The sequence below is a fragment of the Lepisosteus platostomus genome, chromosome 3 (assembly GCF_059453375.1).
Source record: "Lepisosteus platostomus isolate fLepPlt1 chromosome 3, fLepPlt1.hap1, whole genome shotgun sequence".
Classification (NCBI taxonomy): Eukaryota; Metazoa; Chordata; class Actinopteri; order Semionotiformes; family Lepisosteidae; genus Lepisosteus; species Lepisosteus platostomus.
The window spans coordinates 56,966,437-56,979,700 of NC_142613.1; the positions used below are offsets into that span (position 1 = coordinate 56,966,437).

At 37.0% G+C, this 13,264-nt stretch overlaps 1 protein-coding gene across 3 annotated transcripts in view; it reads left to right on the forward strand.

The window, feature by feature from the left end:
• The window catches only part of klhl29 (kelch-like family member 29), a 234,466-nt gene that overhangs the window by 150,096 nt on the left and 71,106 nt on the right, over window positions 1–13,264 (forward strand). For all 3 annotated transcript variants that reach the window (XM_088626147.1, XM_088626150.1, XM_088626148.1), the window contains exon 5: window positions 3,783–4,322. In XM_088626147.1, coding sequence (XP_088482273.1) covers window positions 3,783–4,322 — 540 coding nt within the window. The remainder of the gene's footprint in view (window positions 1–3,782; window positions 4,323–13,264) is intronic.

The following is a 13,264-nucleotide window of genomic DNA, read 5'->3' on the forward strand; positions in this document are numbered from 1 at the left end:
GGAAACTAACAGAATTACTCTGTCCTCTGCAACATGAATTGATCACTACTGTACGCTCATAGGGTGAGAAAAGGATCCAATTCCACAGTGATCAGAGAGCACTCATTGATCATCTGTGCTCCTGGCTAACACTTAGTTTAGTAGGAAGGAAGACTGATTTTGGATAAAATTATGAATTACATAATTAAACAAAAACATACTGAACAAGGAAGGTGTTTAAGAGAACTTGCCTAGCTGCACTTAATACCCCATTTTATGATGGTTTAATCTTTCTGCAAGGATTTAGAGTGTGCAGTTCCTGTTTATTTGACCAAAATAGTTTAAAGCCCATATAAAAAAACATGTTCAGACTAACAATCCTTGTTGTATTATGATATATAATTCATATTGTTTTCTAAAAGAGAAGGACAACCTGCTGAAAAGTGTTGATTTGTAAAAATGGGGGAAAAGAAAGTTTCAGTAATATCTCCATTAACTAAACACATCAACAAGAAAAAGATCAATTTCCTGATCCTGCTACGATACCTTGTTTTTTTTGTAGTCATGGCGTAGTAGATGTTTTTGCCATAAGCTATAACCCCATGTACTGTATATGTAGTATATACAGTGCCTTGCGAAAGTATTCGGCCCCCTTGAACTTTTCAACCTTTTGCCACATTTCAGGCTTCAAACATAAAGATATAAATTTTTTATTTTATGTGAAGAATCACCAACAAGTGGGACACAATTGTGAAGTGGAACGAAATCTATTGGATTTTTGAAACTTTTTTAACTAATAAAAAAATGAAAAGTGGGGCGTGCAAAATTATTCGGCCCCTTTACTTTCAGTGCAGCAAACTCACTCCAGAAGTTCAGCGAGGATCTCTGAATGATCCAATGTTGTCCTAAATGACTGATGGTGATAAATAGAATCCACCTGTGTGTAATCAAGTCTCTGTATAAATGCACCTGCTCTGTGATAGTCTCAAGGTTCTGTTGAAAGCGCAGAGAGCATCATGAAGACCAAGGAACACACCAGGCAGGTCCGTAATACTGTTGTGGAGAAGTTTAAAGCCGGATTTGGATACAAAAAGATTTCCCAAGCTTCAAACATCCCAAGGAGCACTGTGCAAGCGATCATCTTGAAATGGAAGGAGTATCAGACCACTGCAAATCTACCAAGACCTGGCCGTCCCTCTAAACTTTCAGCTCAGACAAGGAGAAGACTGATCAGAGATGCAGCCAAGAGGCCCATGATCACTCTGGATGAACTGCAGAGAACTACAGCTGAGGTGGGAGAGTCTGTCCATAGGACAACAATCAGTCTTACACTGCACAAATCTGGCCTTTATGGAAGAGTGGCAAGAAGAAAGCCATTTCTCAAAGATATCCATAAAAAGTCTCGTCTAAAGTTTGCCACAAGCCACCTGGGAGACACCCCAAACATGTGGAAGAAGGTGCTCTGGTCAGATGAAACCAAAATTGAACTTTTTGGCCACAATGCAAAACGATATGTTTGGCGTAAAAGCAACACAGCTCATCACCCTCAACACACCATCCCCACTGTCAAACATGGTGGTGGCAGCATCATGGTTTGGGCCTGCTTTTCTTCAGCAGGGACAGGGAAGATGGTTAAAATTGAGGGGAAGATGGATGCAGCCAAATACAGGACCATTCTGGATGAAAACCTGTTGGAGTCTGCAAAAGACCTGAAACTGGGACGGAGATTTATCTTCCAACAAGACAATGATCCCAAACATACAGCAAAATCTACAAAGGAATGGTTCACAAATAAACGTATCCAGGTGTTTGAATGGCCAAGTCAAAGTCCAGACCTGAATCCAATCGAGAATCTGTGGAAAGAGCTGAAAACTGCTGTTCACAAACGCTCTCCATCCAACCTCACTGAGCTCGAGCTGTTTTGCAAGGAAGAATGGGCAAGAATTTCAGTCTCTCGATGTGCAAAACTGATAGAGACATACCCCAAGCGACTTGCAGCTGTAATCGCAGCAAAAGGTGGCTCTACAAAGTATTAACGCAAGGGGGCCGAATAATTTTGCACGCCCCACTTTTCATTTTTTTATTAGTTAAAAAAGTTTCAAAAATCCAATAGATTTCGTTCCACTTCACAATTGTGTCCCACTTGTTGGTGATTCTTCACATAAAATAAAAAATTTATATCTTTATGTTTGAAGCCTGAAATGTGGCAAAAGGTTGAAAAGTTCAAGGGGGCCGAATACTTTCGCAAGGCACTGTATATATATTTCACATAGAGGAAATCCCTGTCCAACCCTTGGTGTTAATGTCATCCATAATCTTTTTGCTCGTGTTTATTCTGAAGCATACAAAAATGCTGGTGTGACTCTGAAGGCCGATAGTAAAATATGCGTCACTTTTGGCTTCTGTGCATCATTCTCTCCATTTTCTGTACCTGAGACATCCATAAACAGTCAAGGGTGTGTGTCAAGGGATTTTTACAATTACGATTATGTATTACAAGTACATACAAGTCACCTGAGCTACTTGAGTTACTTGTATATGTTACTTTTACAAACAAAAACAAAAAAGAGAAAATAGATTCCAGGCACCAGATATCATGCGCTATAAAATTTTCATTTATTAATAACAAAGTGGTCATTTTAGAAGAGACCAAACATGATTATTTTTATATGGGCCTTAGTCACCTTAGTAATGTCTCAAAAGTACAACATTAATTTACACAATAGGACTGCTCTGGCACCACTGTTACAACTGCTGTGGGTATATGATAAGGTTATTTTTATGGCAGGTGCTGTAAAAGGTTAGATGCAACAATCATCAATGGGTGAGAGCTGAGCCTCTTCAAATGGCAGGGGAGCATACCTTTAGTTCTTTGTGCTGGAACTCAATGCACGGTTTCAAGTAGCTTATTGTTCACTTTTTGTGACAAGCACGATGACATTATGTCCGTACACAGCTCTCACTTTGGTATTTTAAGCCCCAAATGTAATATCCATGTGTTACATAAAGGCTAGGATTCAGTGAGTGAGTGAATTTTAAGGAAATAATCCTGTCTCAGGATTATGTGACATTTTAAACTACACTGACTGTAGTGACTGGTGCTGTTGTATGTCACAGAACATCTCTAGCATTATTTTCTTGCAGTTCTGTCTATCAATCTGTCTGCTCATCTGTCTCTAGTATGATTTGGTCCCTTACTTAAAGTGTAGAAAGTGATAAACTTTGGGTAAAACCTGCTGGATTATGGCCCTCCAGAACCTGGATTGGTCCGCCCTGCTCATACTTTTCTTTTTCCCATTCTTTTGTGTAAACCTTATTTAGCTACATTATTACTACACGTCATTGAATCATGTTCATCTGTCTTTTTTATTGTTTTTTCAGTGTAATGCAGTATTGGTGGTATACAGATATTTGCGCAATCTGTTTGGGAAAAAATTTATTTCAGGACAATCTTTGGTACGGCAGTAACTATGACATACAGTACAGTACATCAAATACTTTTTTTCCATTTCTGAACTTTCTCAGAGCCTTTTGATTGTTTTTTGAGGATCTACTTCTCCCAAAACACTTTTTTTTCTGTAATTTTATTTAAAAGAAAATATTTTCTCATTTCAAATCTTCTTTTAGACCAGACTTAAAGGATGAAGGTCATTACTTTCCCCTCCATTTGAAAAGTGCTATTGTTACAATCACTTCTTGAATTCTTCTGCCTTTCCAAATGCATGTTTATCTTTTGAAAATTCATTAGAGCTTAAAAGGAAAAGCCTGGTTATCATAATGCGTGCTGTTTCTTCTGTTGATAGGTCCTGCATCGTGGGTTCCTCCAGTGGCAGCAGTCAGCCAGGCCAGCCTCTTGGCCCACACTTACGGAATGGCACAGTCTCCCATCTATAGCCAAGCCATCAATGTCCAGGCACCTGTAATTGGAGTCACGCCCACCATGCAAACTCCGGTCCCCCCACATCACCCACTCATGTCCGCACACTTCCAGCTCCCACAGCAGCCTTCACAGCCACTCACAAACATGGTCATGAACATGCAAAGTCAGCCTCTGTACACGAACAGCCAGCCCCCCATCACCATGTCCCCTATGACCGGCGTCTGTCAGGTAGCACACCCCGTGCACACGGTGGTAGGGAATGGGCACATGCCACACCCTATGATGCAGCCTCCTGCTTTGCCTTCTGCGTCCCTGCCCAGTAGTGCCCCGCTACCCAATGGGCAACCTGCTGCCCAGCTGCCAGCCATCCCTCTGTCCAATCAGGAGAATCCGAATGGGCTACAGATGCTGCGGACCATTGGCATGGGAAAGTACGAGTTCACAGATCCCTGGCACCCCAAAGGTAAGTGAATTAAGAAGCCTAACTTTCTGTGCAGTTTGTATAAAACCCTCCCTGGAGGTTGCGGTGATTCAGCCCAGATTTTATCATGTGTCTCTTAAACTTATATCTTGTCTGCCATATTGCAAAGATAAGACTTTAACATCCCAACTGGTTGCAAGTCAAAGCAAGCCGTACAGAATGCTGTGGATGCAGAAGATAATCTTCTTTTGACAGCAGGATATTAGGTTTACAACAGATGTATTCCCTTTTCAGCTATCATGTTTAATAAAGCTTGGCTTCAGTCTTTATGACAAAGATTTATATTTTTTAAAATACAGTTTTATAGCAATACAGCTGTAACTTCGTGAAGTCAAAAGGCAGCCTCAGTATACCAGAGTTTGACAAAGCACTTGAGAAAATACATTTTCTAAACACCTTAGCAAAACACATGCCAGAACATTCTGTGTTCATCATGTGCTTGTAGAATTTAGTTTAGAATTTACAGGATATATACAGTATGTGAATTATGAAGACAAAATTACAAGTTAAATGTTGATTATTCCTGTGAGAGCCAAATGTCTGTAGAACAGAAAAGTAGCAGATTAAATGAGACAGCAGTTGTATTTTTGGAATGCAGATAATCAAATATTTAGTTAGTCTTAAGTTGCTATGTAAGCAGTTTTGCAACAACCGTAGGAGGAGCAGCTATGTTAATGTCAGTAGAAGATCTGCTATCTCAAATTCTAGTCTATATATAAATATTATTTATAACTTTATACTTTCAGTGTCATACAATTTTAATTCCTAACTCATCTATTATCCCGTTTTGCCTTTGCCAAAATAGAATTTACCCTACATTTATAGCAAAACGTTTTTCATGGTAACACCGCATTTAAACCTCGGATTTGCACATGAGGTAGATTAGGTTAACACTAAGCACTAGATGTGCTTGTGGAAATGTTCTTTTATTACTAAACGCTGACCAATTGCAAATGTCTCAGTCTGTTAGTTTGGGACGTGCACAATATACAAGCTCTTAAAATCAATATACCAGAAGGTTTTTTAATCCTACCCCTTTTAACCAGCATCAGGTTTTCAAACCACAATTTCAGATGTTTCAGTCTTTAGTCTGTGCCTTATGAAAATGGCAAGCCTTCCATCAGAATGCTACTGGCAAGTCTTCTGATTACATTCATCTTTCCTGCACATGCTCACATAAAGCTTGGGGTGTCTGTCTTAAGATGATGTCTTAATTTCACCCACTTCCTTTAAGATGATCTACAGATGATCTGCAGTGCTTTCTTCAGAAAGGGAATGCTCTCATAGGAGCAGTCAGCTTCAGAAGCCATATTTAAATTTGATTCATTTGTAGTTAGACATGCAAACCAGTACAATAACAGATAACAGATAAAATAACAGGAAAATAACAGATCTACCAAGTCATGGATTACATATGACATTTTCATTGTTGGTTTTCACCTTATTGGGAGGAGTGAGGGGTGTGATTTGAAACTGAGGCCACGTGCTGTAGATGAGGTTTATTTGTAACAGATATGTTCTGTACTGAATCTGTTTTTCTGACTGCAGTTTCTATGTTGCGTTAGAGGTGATTTGGTGAAAGAATCCACACTCACAAGTTTGAAATGTTCCTTTCCTATAGGAAACTCTTCCTCATAGGCTTATACTGATGACTTCAGTGTTTGTCATAATACTTTCAGTAAGAAATGATAGTTGAACTTGTGCCAGTACCTACTAATGACTCTGTTCCATTAACAAACTCCAGGACATACAGTATGTATACTTGTTCTCCTCTCCAAAGCACATACAGTTCTGCAGTTTTAAATCTAGTAAAACATCCAATTCCTACCTCCTACACAAAAAAAGTTAAAATGTTGCTAAAGACAACTCCAGTGCACTCTTAAAGGCACAACGAGTTGCAAAAAAGGCAAGTGCAACAGATGAACCACAGAGGACTTCTTTAAATTTCTTTGTCCACAGGTTAGACTTGTAAGATGCTATAAAGCATTGTCAGATATCTATTTTTACTTCTTCCCTCCTTTTATAACATCAAGCTCTACATGACAAACTATAATTGCTTAAATGATCTCATAATAATTTCAAAGGGAACTAACAATGACTTCTGTAAGTAATCAATAAGATCAACATTTGGGTTCTGGCTTTTTCTATCTGCAGTGCTTCAGACACTTTCAGGAAAAGGTCATTAACATGATTAAGTTGGACTTTAAAATGAAGATTTGTAAACAATTAGACTGTAAAATGAAGATTTGTAAACAACTACCCTATAACTTATTAGTACTAGTAATTGGATTAATGTCATTTCCACTCTTTTCACTCTACAATGGGTTGTGTAAAACAGACCTTAACTTCCCTTGTATTTTGTCAATTGTGCAAAGCATGGCTAATTCTATACTGGTCTTGGCGCTTGGCATCTGTATACATCCAGGTACATTGCAGCTATGCAATGTGTTCTTTAAATCCAATGGTTGCATCACACTTAACCAGTTTCTGAAAGCCAAATGAAGTAAAGATGTGAAGATGTTTTTGTTGTTGATTTCTTGCGTCTCATTTTTAGTCCATCAAAAGCATTGCCAAGCTAGAGGCAAAAAAAAATGTGCAATTACTTTTTTTGCCCTGTTCCTCCTCTAAATTGCATGTTATGTCACATCACCCAAAATACTTATGTCCCTGAGGGAAGAGTGCAGAACCAGCAATACTGCCAGTTTCCAACAGAGACCTTATAATTGAGATCAGTAGAGAAAAATCTTTTTAAGTAGCCTTAACCTACTTTTTTTCCTACAAAGTCACATAGCTGTCTCCCCAAATCACCAATTGCCAAGAGATTAAAGGAAATCTCTAGGAATTAAGATGCTCACAGACATTACAATTTGGAAGAGGTTATATTTCCAGATAATGATTAAATCATAATAATCCCATCAAATAGGAATAGCCTAACAATACCACCTTAATCCTGTGTTAATAGGTAGTTCTTATTACCTCAGACAGGAAAAAAAGGAATAAAATTAACCTTTATTTCCTTTAATTATCCTTGTGCCAATACAAGCTTTTTCATGAACTTGGGATGAGTTACTAATGCCCATGAAGTAGGGCTGAAAGTTATTAACCAGATTTTGTATAAGTGTTTCCTACGTGTATCCTATTAAATATAAGGTGATCTTACTGGATATTTGAAGGCAGTCTAAGGTATTTCCCGTTTGATAAACAGTAAGTATACAATATGTATACTTCTGTGTATTTTGAATCACACAAGATGCTTTTCCCCTGGAGTGGAGATATGTGTGGAGATATAAAACACAATGCTATGATATCCCATTAGCGTGTTTGTGGATCTTTGTTATCTGGAAAAACTACCAGTATATACAATTTATTGCGACAGAAATGAGGATAGTGAAAAACACCCAAACCACATAAAACCATTATATCTGTCAACCTTATTTAGTTTAAATAAAATGCAGTATTGAGTGTTTTACTCAAAACACTGTAGTATTGAATAATAAGTTTTTGGCTACCATGACTCACTGGATTAAGGGAGAATAAAAATATTTCTTGGATGAAAATACACCTTTATTAGTGACTATGTATGCTTGGGAATAACCCCTATGTGTTTGTACAATATAGCAGGAAATATTGTCAGATATTAAGAAAGGCCTTTAATTGCAAACAAGCCTCAATAGAAAGGTGGAGCATCACATTAGGATTTGAAACAAAACAGTGCATTCAAGATTGCCTCAGGCTTCACTGTGACATTGCTACTTTAGTTGCTTTAGGATAAATTGGAGTCAGTGTCTTTTTATGTATTGCAACATAAACACTAAACATTTTATTGATAAAGACATATTCTTTATGTTGGTTTTATACATACAGTACAGTATATATACAGGATGTGGACTGTTAAGTTATTTTTTGCAGCCACACTCTTCCTTCTATTTCCTAGTGTGATTTACAGTTTTTTTTCCTGCTGTTTTTACTCATAGGTTTTGCTCAGCAATGCACAATTGTCCCTAAAGAATTCCCTGTGCTCATAATTTTAGTTTCAGATTAAATACCATATTTCACTCAGTGATTTTGGGTCTGCCTGAAAATTATGTATACTATATATTAGCCTGTATAACTACAATTTAACAATGATTACCTTAATAAACAGACCTTAACATCTCAGTGTCAAAAATGAAGCCTTAAGCCTTGAAAGGCTTTAAAGACCAAATTCTGGTCACAACAGCTGATAAATGGATTTAATATTTTAATGATCTGAGACTTAAATAGGTTGTTTCTGATGTTACCATTTTACATTATGGTTTTGAATTAATCACACTTTCAGAGTTCTTCAATAATATATTAATATTGTAAAGAATATGGACACAGTATTTACAAATTTGAAACTAATCTCGATGAAAGGTCAGATTTGTGAAGTTTTCTCTCACCACCTTCAAGTATACTCACATTTTCTGGACATAGAGTAGGTATGTTACCATCAGAAATGACATGAAAAATGTATGAGCAAGTCGTGAGTCTCCTTGGTGAACTGTACACAAGTAGATGGATTAATGATCCTCATTTGTTTTCCCTTGAAATCAGGTGTTCTTTGGGTTATGCACAACATGAATTTGAATGCAGCCACTGAAACAAATGAACAATGAGCACTTGTTGGAGAATCAGCTCTTTACAAGCTTACAGTCAGTAGGCCTCCACACTTGCAGTTTGCTATACTTGACTGTTACAGGACTGTGCAGAAGCCAGTGGCTATACGTGGCTGCTCCCTGTGTACAGACCTGCTACAGGCAAACAGACACAGTGCCTGCACATGTCCTCAGAACTTTCTTACTTCTCCTCCTAAGATCCTCTTCTTTCCTGCTTTTATTATACCATCTTAAAAAGAAGAGAAATGTTATCAGGGGACCATTCAGTCCATTTATCCTTTTTAGTATTTAATAACTAATTGATCCATCCATAGTATTAGCTTTAACAAATATTTGGTTAGGTTGTTCCATACTCCCACAACCCTTTGTGTAAAGATGTTCAGGTCCACATAGTTTCCACTTGTATTCACTGTTTGTGTTTTACTGATAATTCTGAAGACCTACATTGGGTTGACTGTCAGAGCTTGTTAGGACTTAAATCATTCAGGCTGTCATTGTAGGACATTCGATTAAGAACAAATGTATCTGATTGCTCTTCTCTGAACTGATTCCAGAGCAACATATCTTTTTTTATAATGTGGTCCCAAAAACTGCACACAACAGCCTGAACGAAGTCTGACTGGTGCTTGTTCAGTTTTAACGTAACATTCCTTTATATAAAGTTGACACTTTTTACTATATATCTTAACATTTCCCACTGCTTTCAACAAGCCCCCCAAAAAAATCTGCCTGTACACGTGATTCCCTGAAAAACAGTCATCATGTACCAAGACCTTAATTTCCATTTTTTCCATATTATTTTTGGATTGCTGATCTCATACAAACAACGTGAAAGCAGGCTATTGCAATGCATACTGCAAATGTTGGCCACAAAGTGATGTTTTTTTATTTGTTTGCATTGCAGTAGAGCATATAATGTTTTCAAATACTGATCCATGTACTGTACTTATCACAATAAGAAATGGTATTAAACCCAGAGTGTGGCATATTTTTGTGGTCCGTAAGGCATTTCAAAATAAGACAGGCAGGAAAAAATCAACTTTTATTAATGACAAATTCCACTATGTGACAGAGAAATGGGAATGCTATTAAAAACTGTATATGTTTTCCTGCAGAGAATGAGATTTCCAAGCCTCTGATGCCAGCTTGATCAGCATCTGTGAAATGGGCACTCTGAAGATATGAGCAAATTAATTAAAATTGCTTTGGAGTTGTGGGAGAGATTACCACTCAAACTCTAAATCAGGATTAACCTTGGGTTTTTAATAATAAAGGCTTATTTGTGTGCAATTTTATCACAAGAATGGCCAATCTATGTGTAATTAATCACCCAAGGTTGTGGTTACAAGGGTAGATTAATTTTACTTAAGCAGCACACAAAAAAGGGGAAAGGGGCTTTTTGTAGTTTTTATTAACCTCCATGGTCAGCTACCTGGAGATACAGTATATTTTCTTGCACACTGCACTGATCTCTGGTCGATCGAAGTACATAGATCTCTGGGTTGTTTAATGATAAACTGTATTTGGCTTTTCCGTGGTGTAATAGGATACACAAATAAAGTGGAAGCAAGGTTTTTGCACAAACTGTTTTGAGAATGTATTTTTACAAAATTGAATTTGACACGAATATATGAGGAATTTTTCTATTTAGAATGCCCTCAATAGTGCTCACTAAAAGCCACGTTTCTAAGAAGAAACACAGACAAGGATAAAGAGTGTAAATGGGCTGCAAATGCTATATGCAGATAGTGACTGCTTCATTTGTTAGCATTGCAGTATTAAAAACCTTATATGCTTACAGACTTTTTTTTAACCATTTTTAATATGAAGTCCGATATCTCATTAAGATTTATCATTTATTCTTCAGCCTGTAGTGTACAAAACACTGCTGCTTCTATTAATTATTTCCTTTTCAAGATAACAGAAGTAGACCGATAGTCTTCTGCTGAACTGGATTATCATATCGGAGTTGAGCAGAACAGCATTTTCCACACCATTGTGAGCTGGTTTGATTCAGTGTCCAAGTCTCCTTTACCTCGTTAATTACAGCATGTGAGTGATGCAGCAGAGTGGAGTGGCGATTAAGGCTATGCGCTCCAGGCCCAAGGGTTATGGATTCAAATCCTGAATGGGTTGCTGCTGTTCTCTCGAGCAAGGTACTGTACTTTGCTGATATTGCTCTAGTTCCCTGTTGTGTAATTGGGTCTGTAGGTTGTCATTGTAAAAGAGAATTTCCTCTCAATTGGTTTACCTGGTGCAGTAAAGCAATAATAATTTTTGAGAAGAGAAGATCAGATTGACTGCTAAGACTATTGAATTCTAGATTGTTTATTTGTCTTCACAGCTGTATCAGATGTTCAAATGACAAGGATCAATGAAGTGGTTTTCTTTGTGTGCTTTTAAAAGCACAATAACCATACTAGCTTCTTAATGGATTTTAAACTTGCCTAACTAAAAGATTTCTTTACACAGACGTTACATATTCTTAAACCTAAATATCTTTAGCAATACATCATTTATCTTGTCAGGTACCAGATGCCTTAATTGCAAGTCATTAAAATTCATTTTCGAAAGCATTGCAGTACAAACTTTAATCAGATGGATCACTTAGTGTCTTTTGAAAAAGAAACATGGTAAGGTAAGAGATTACTTTTATTTCTTAATATGTGTGCAGTTTACGTGTCCTCTTCAACATTTACTTGGGACTTTCAAATAATAGCTATATTTAGGACAATTGTGTAGTAGTTTTGTTCTCTTTTCACATGTAATTAATTCATTCTTTGGTGGATTAGTTAACTGAATGAGGGTTGTAAATAAAATTTATTTTGAGATGATACTGCACAGGAACACTTGTCAAAACAGGCTTAGAATGCATTTACACAATGTATTTGCGGTTTGCACGTTTTCAACATCTGAAGGTAACTAATGGTACCACCATAGAGATGTTCTCAGTTTATCATGGAATGGGGTATGTTTTAAATATCATTGAAGGAAGGGATGGGACAATGGAAATATAGACACTTTTGAGATTGGAGGGAATGGGAATATTTGACATTACAAGACTGGACAGGAGTGAAATTTTAATCTCATGTCTCTCTCTATACATTATTCTAAAATTACTAGTGTATTGTACAGTTTAACATTGTTTGATGTTAATTTAACACGTATGACTCTACTGAAATTCTGTTTGCCTTTTTATTGCAAAGCAAACAATTTAGAATTACTTTGTGAAAACGGTCATTTTCTTATCAAACTGAATGAATAGCAGAGAATAAAATTGTGACACACAATATAGCTCACCAGGCATAAAATAAGCAGTAAAGCATTATCAATGAAGCCAACTGTAAAAATATGGGCTACAGCCAGGCACATAGACAATAGGTGATGTTGGTGATCTAATGGGATTTTGTGTAATTAAAGCCGGGAGCAGTGTTACACTAATGGCCCTAGATGTAGTGGCAGGACAAATTTGCCAACCAACTAAATAACAGTTTAAATCTTAATGATTTACTATGCTAATTCTGTTTAGCTGCATCTTTTCACTTTATAATATAAACTGCAGAGGAGATTAAAATGAAACTGCTGTTTCTTTCAGAGTGACCAGTTTGGGCTTAGTATAGAGGTGGTGTGAAATTACATTTTCTCATAACAGAATTATAGTTAATATTCCATGGAGTGAGCAAGCAACTTCTTGAAGCTTTCCTGTAATGTGCCAGCGCCATGCTTTATTTTAGAATGGGTCTCCTGTATATGTTAAATAAAAATGTTGTGCTAACAATCATGTGGCAACCAGATACTATTTTAGTAGTATAATTTCATAGTATCTACTCTTATAGCTTTGTATGATTTTCTCCTGACAGAACAGTAGCTTTCAGTTTTTTTTTCCTTTCTCTTTTTCACATTTTGTTTTTCGTTTAGCTTATTTCCTTTCACTAAACAGGATATATAAATCCTAAGTGTTCTTAGACAGGCTGGACCCGTGGTACTGATTTATAGTACTATCTCATTGTGACCCCCTTCAGTATGAAGTTATCTATCCTGTCCACTCTGTGACTTGGCAAACATAATAAAATAGGGATGGAAGTGAACAAATTGAAAAACATTAAACATTATATCGGTATTGGGGTCTTGAAAAGAACTGCTACATCAGCAGGACACCTTCAGAAGAGTTTTGTAAACCTGTAGATCAAGGGTAAATGAATGAAGGGCTTTCCTGTTAGAAATTCAGGGCTGTTTTAGGATCTGCGTGGAAGGGCTAAACCCGTGTTTTATGGGGTACATAAAAAT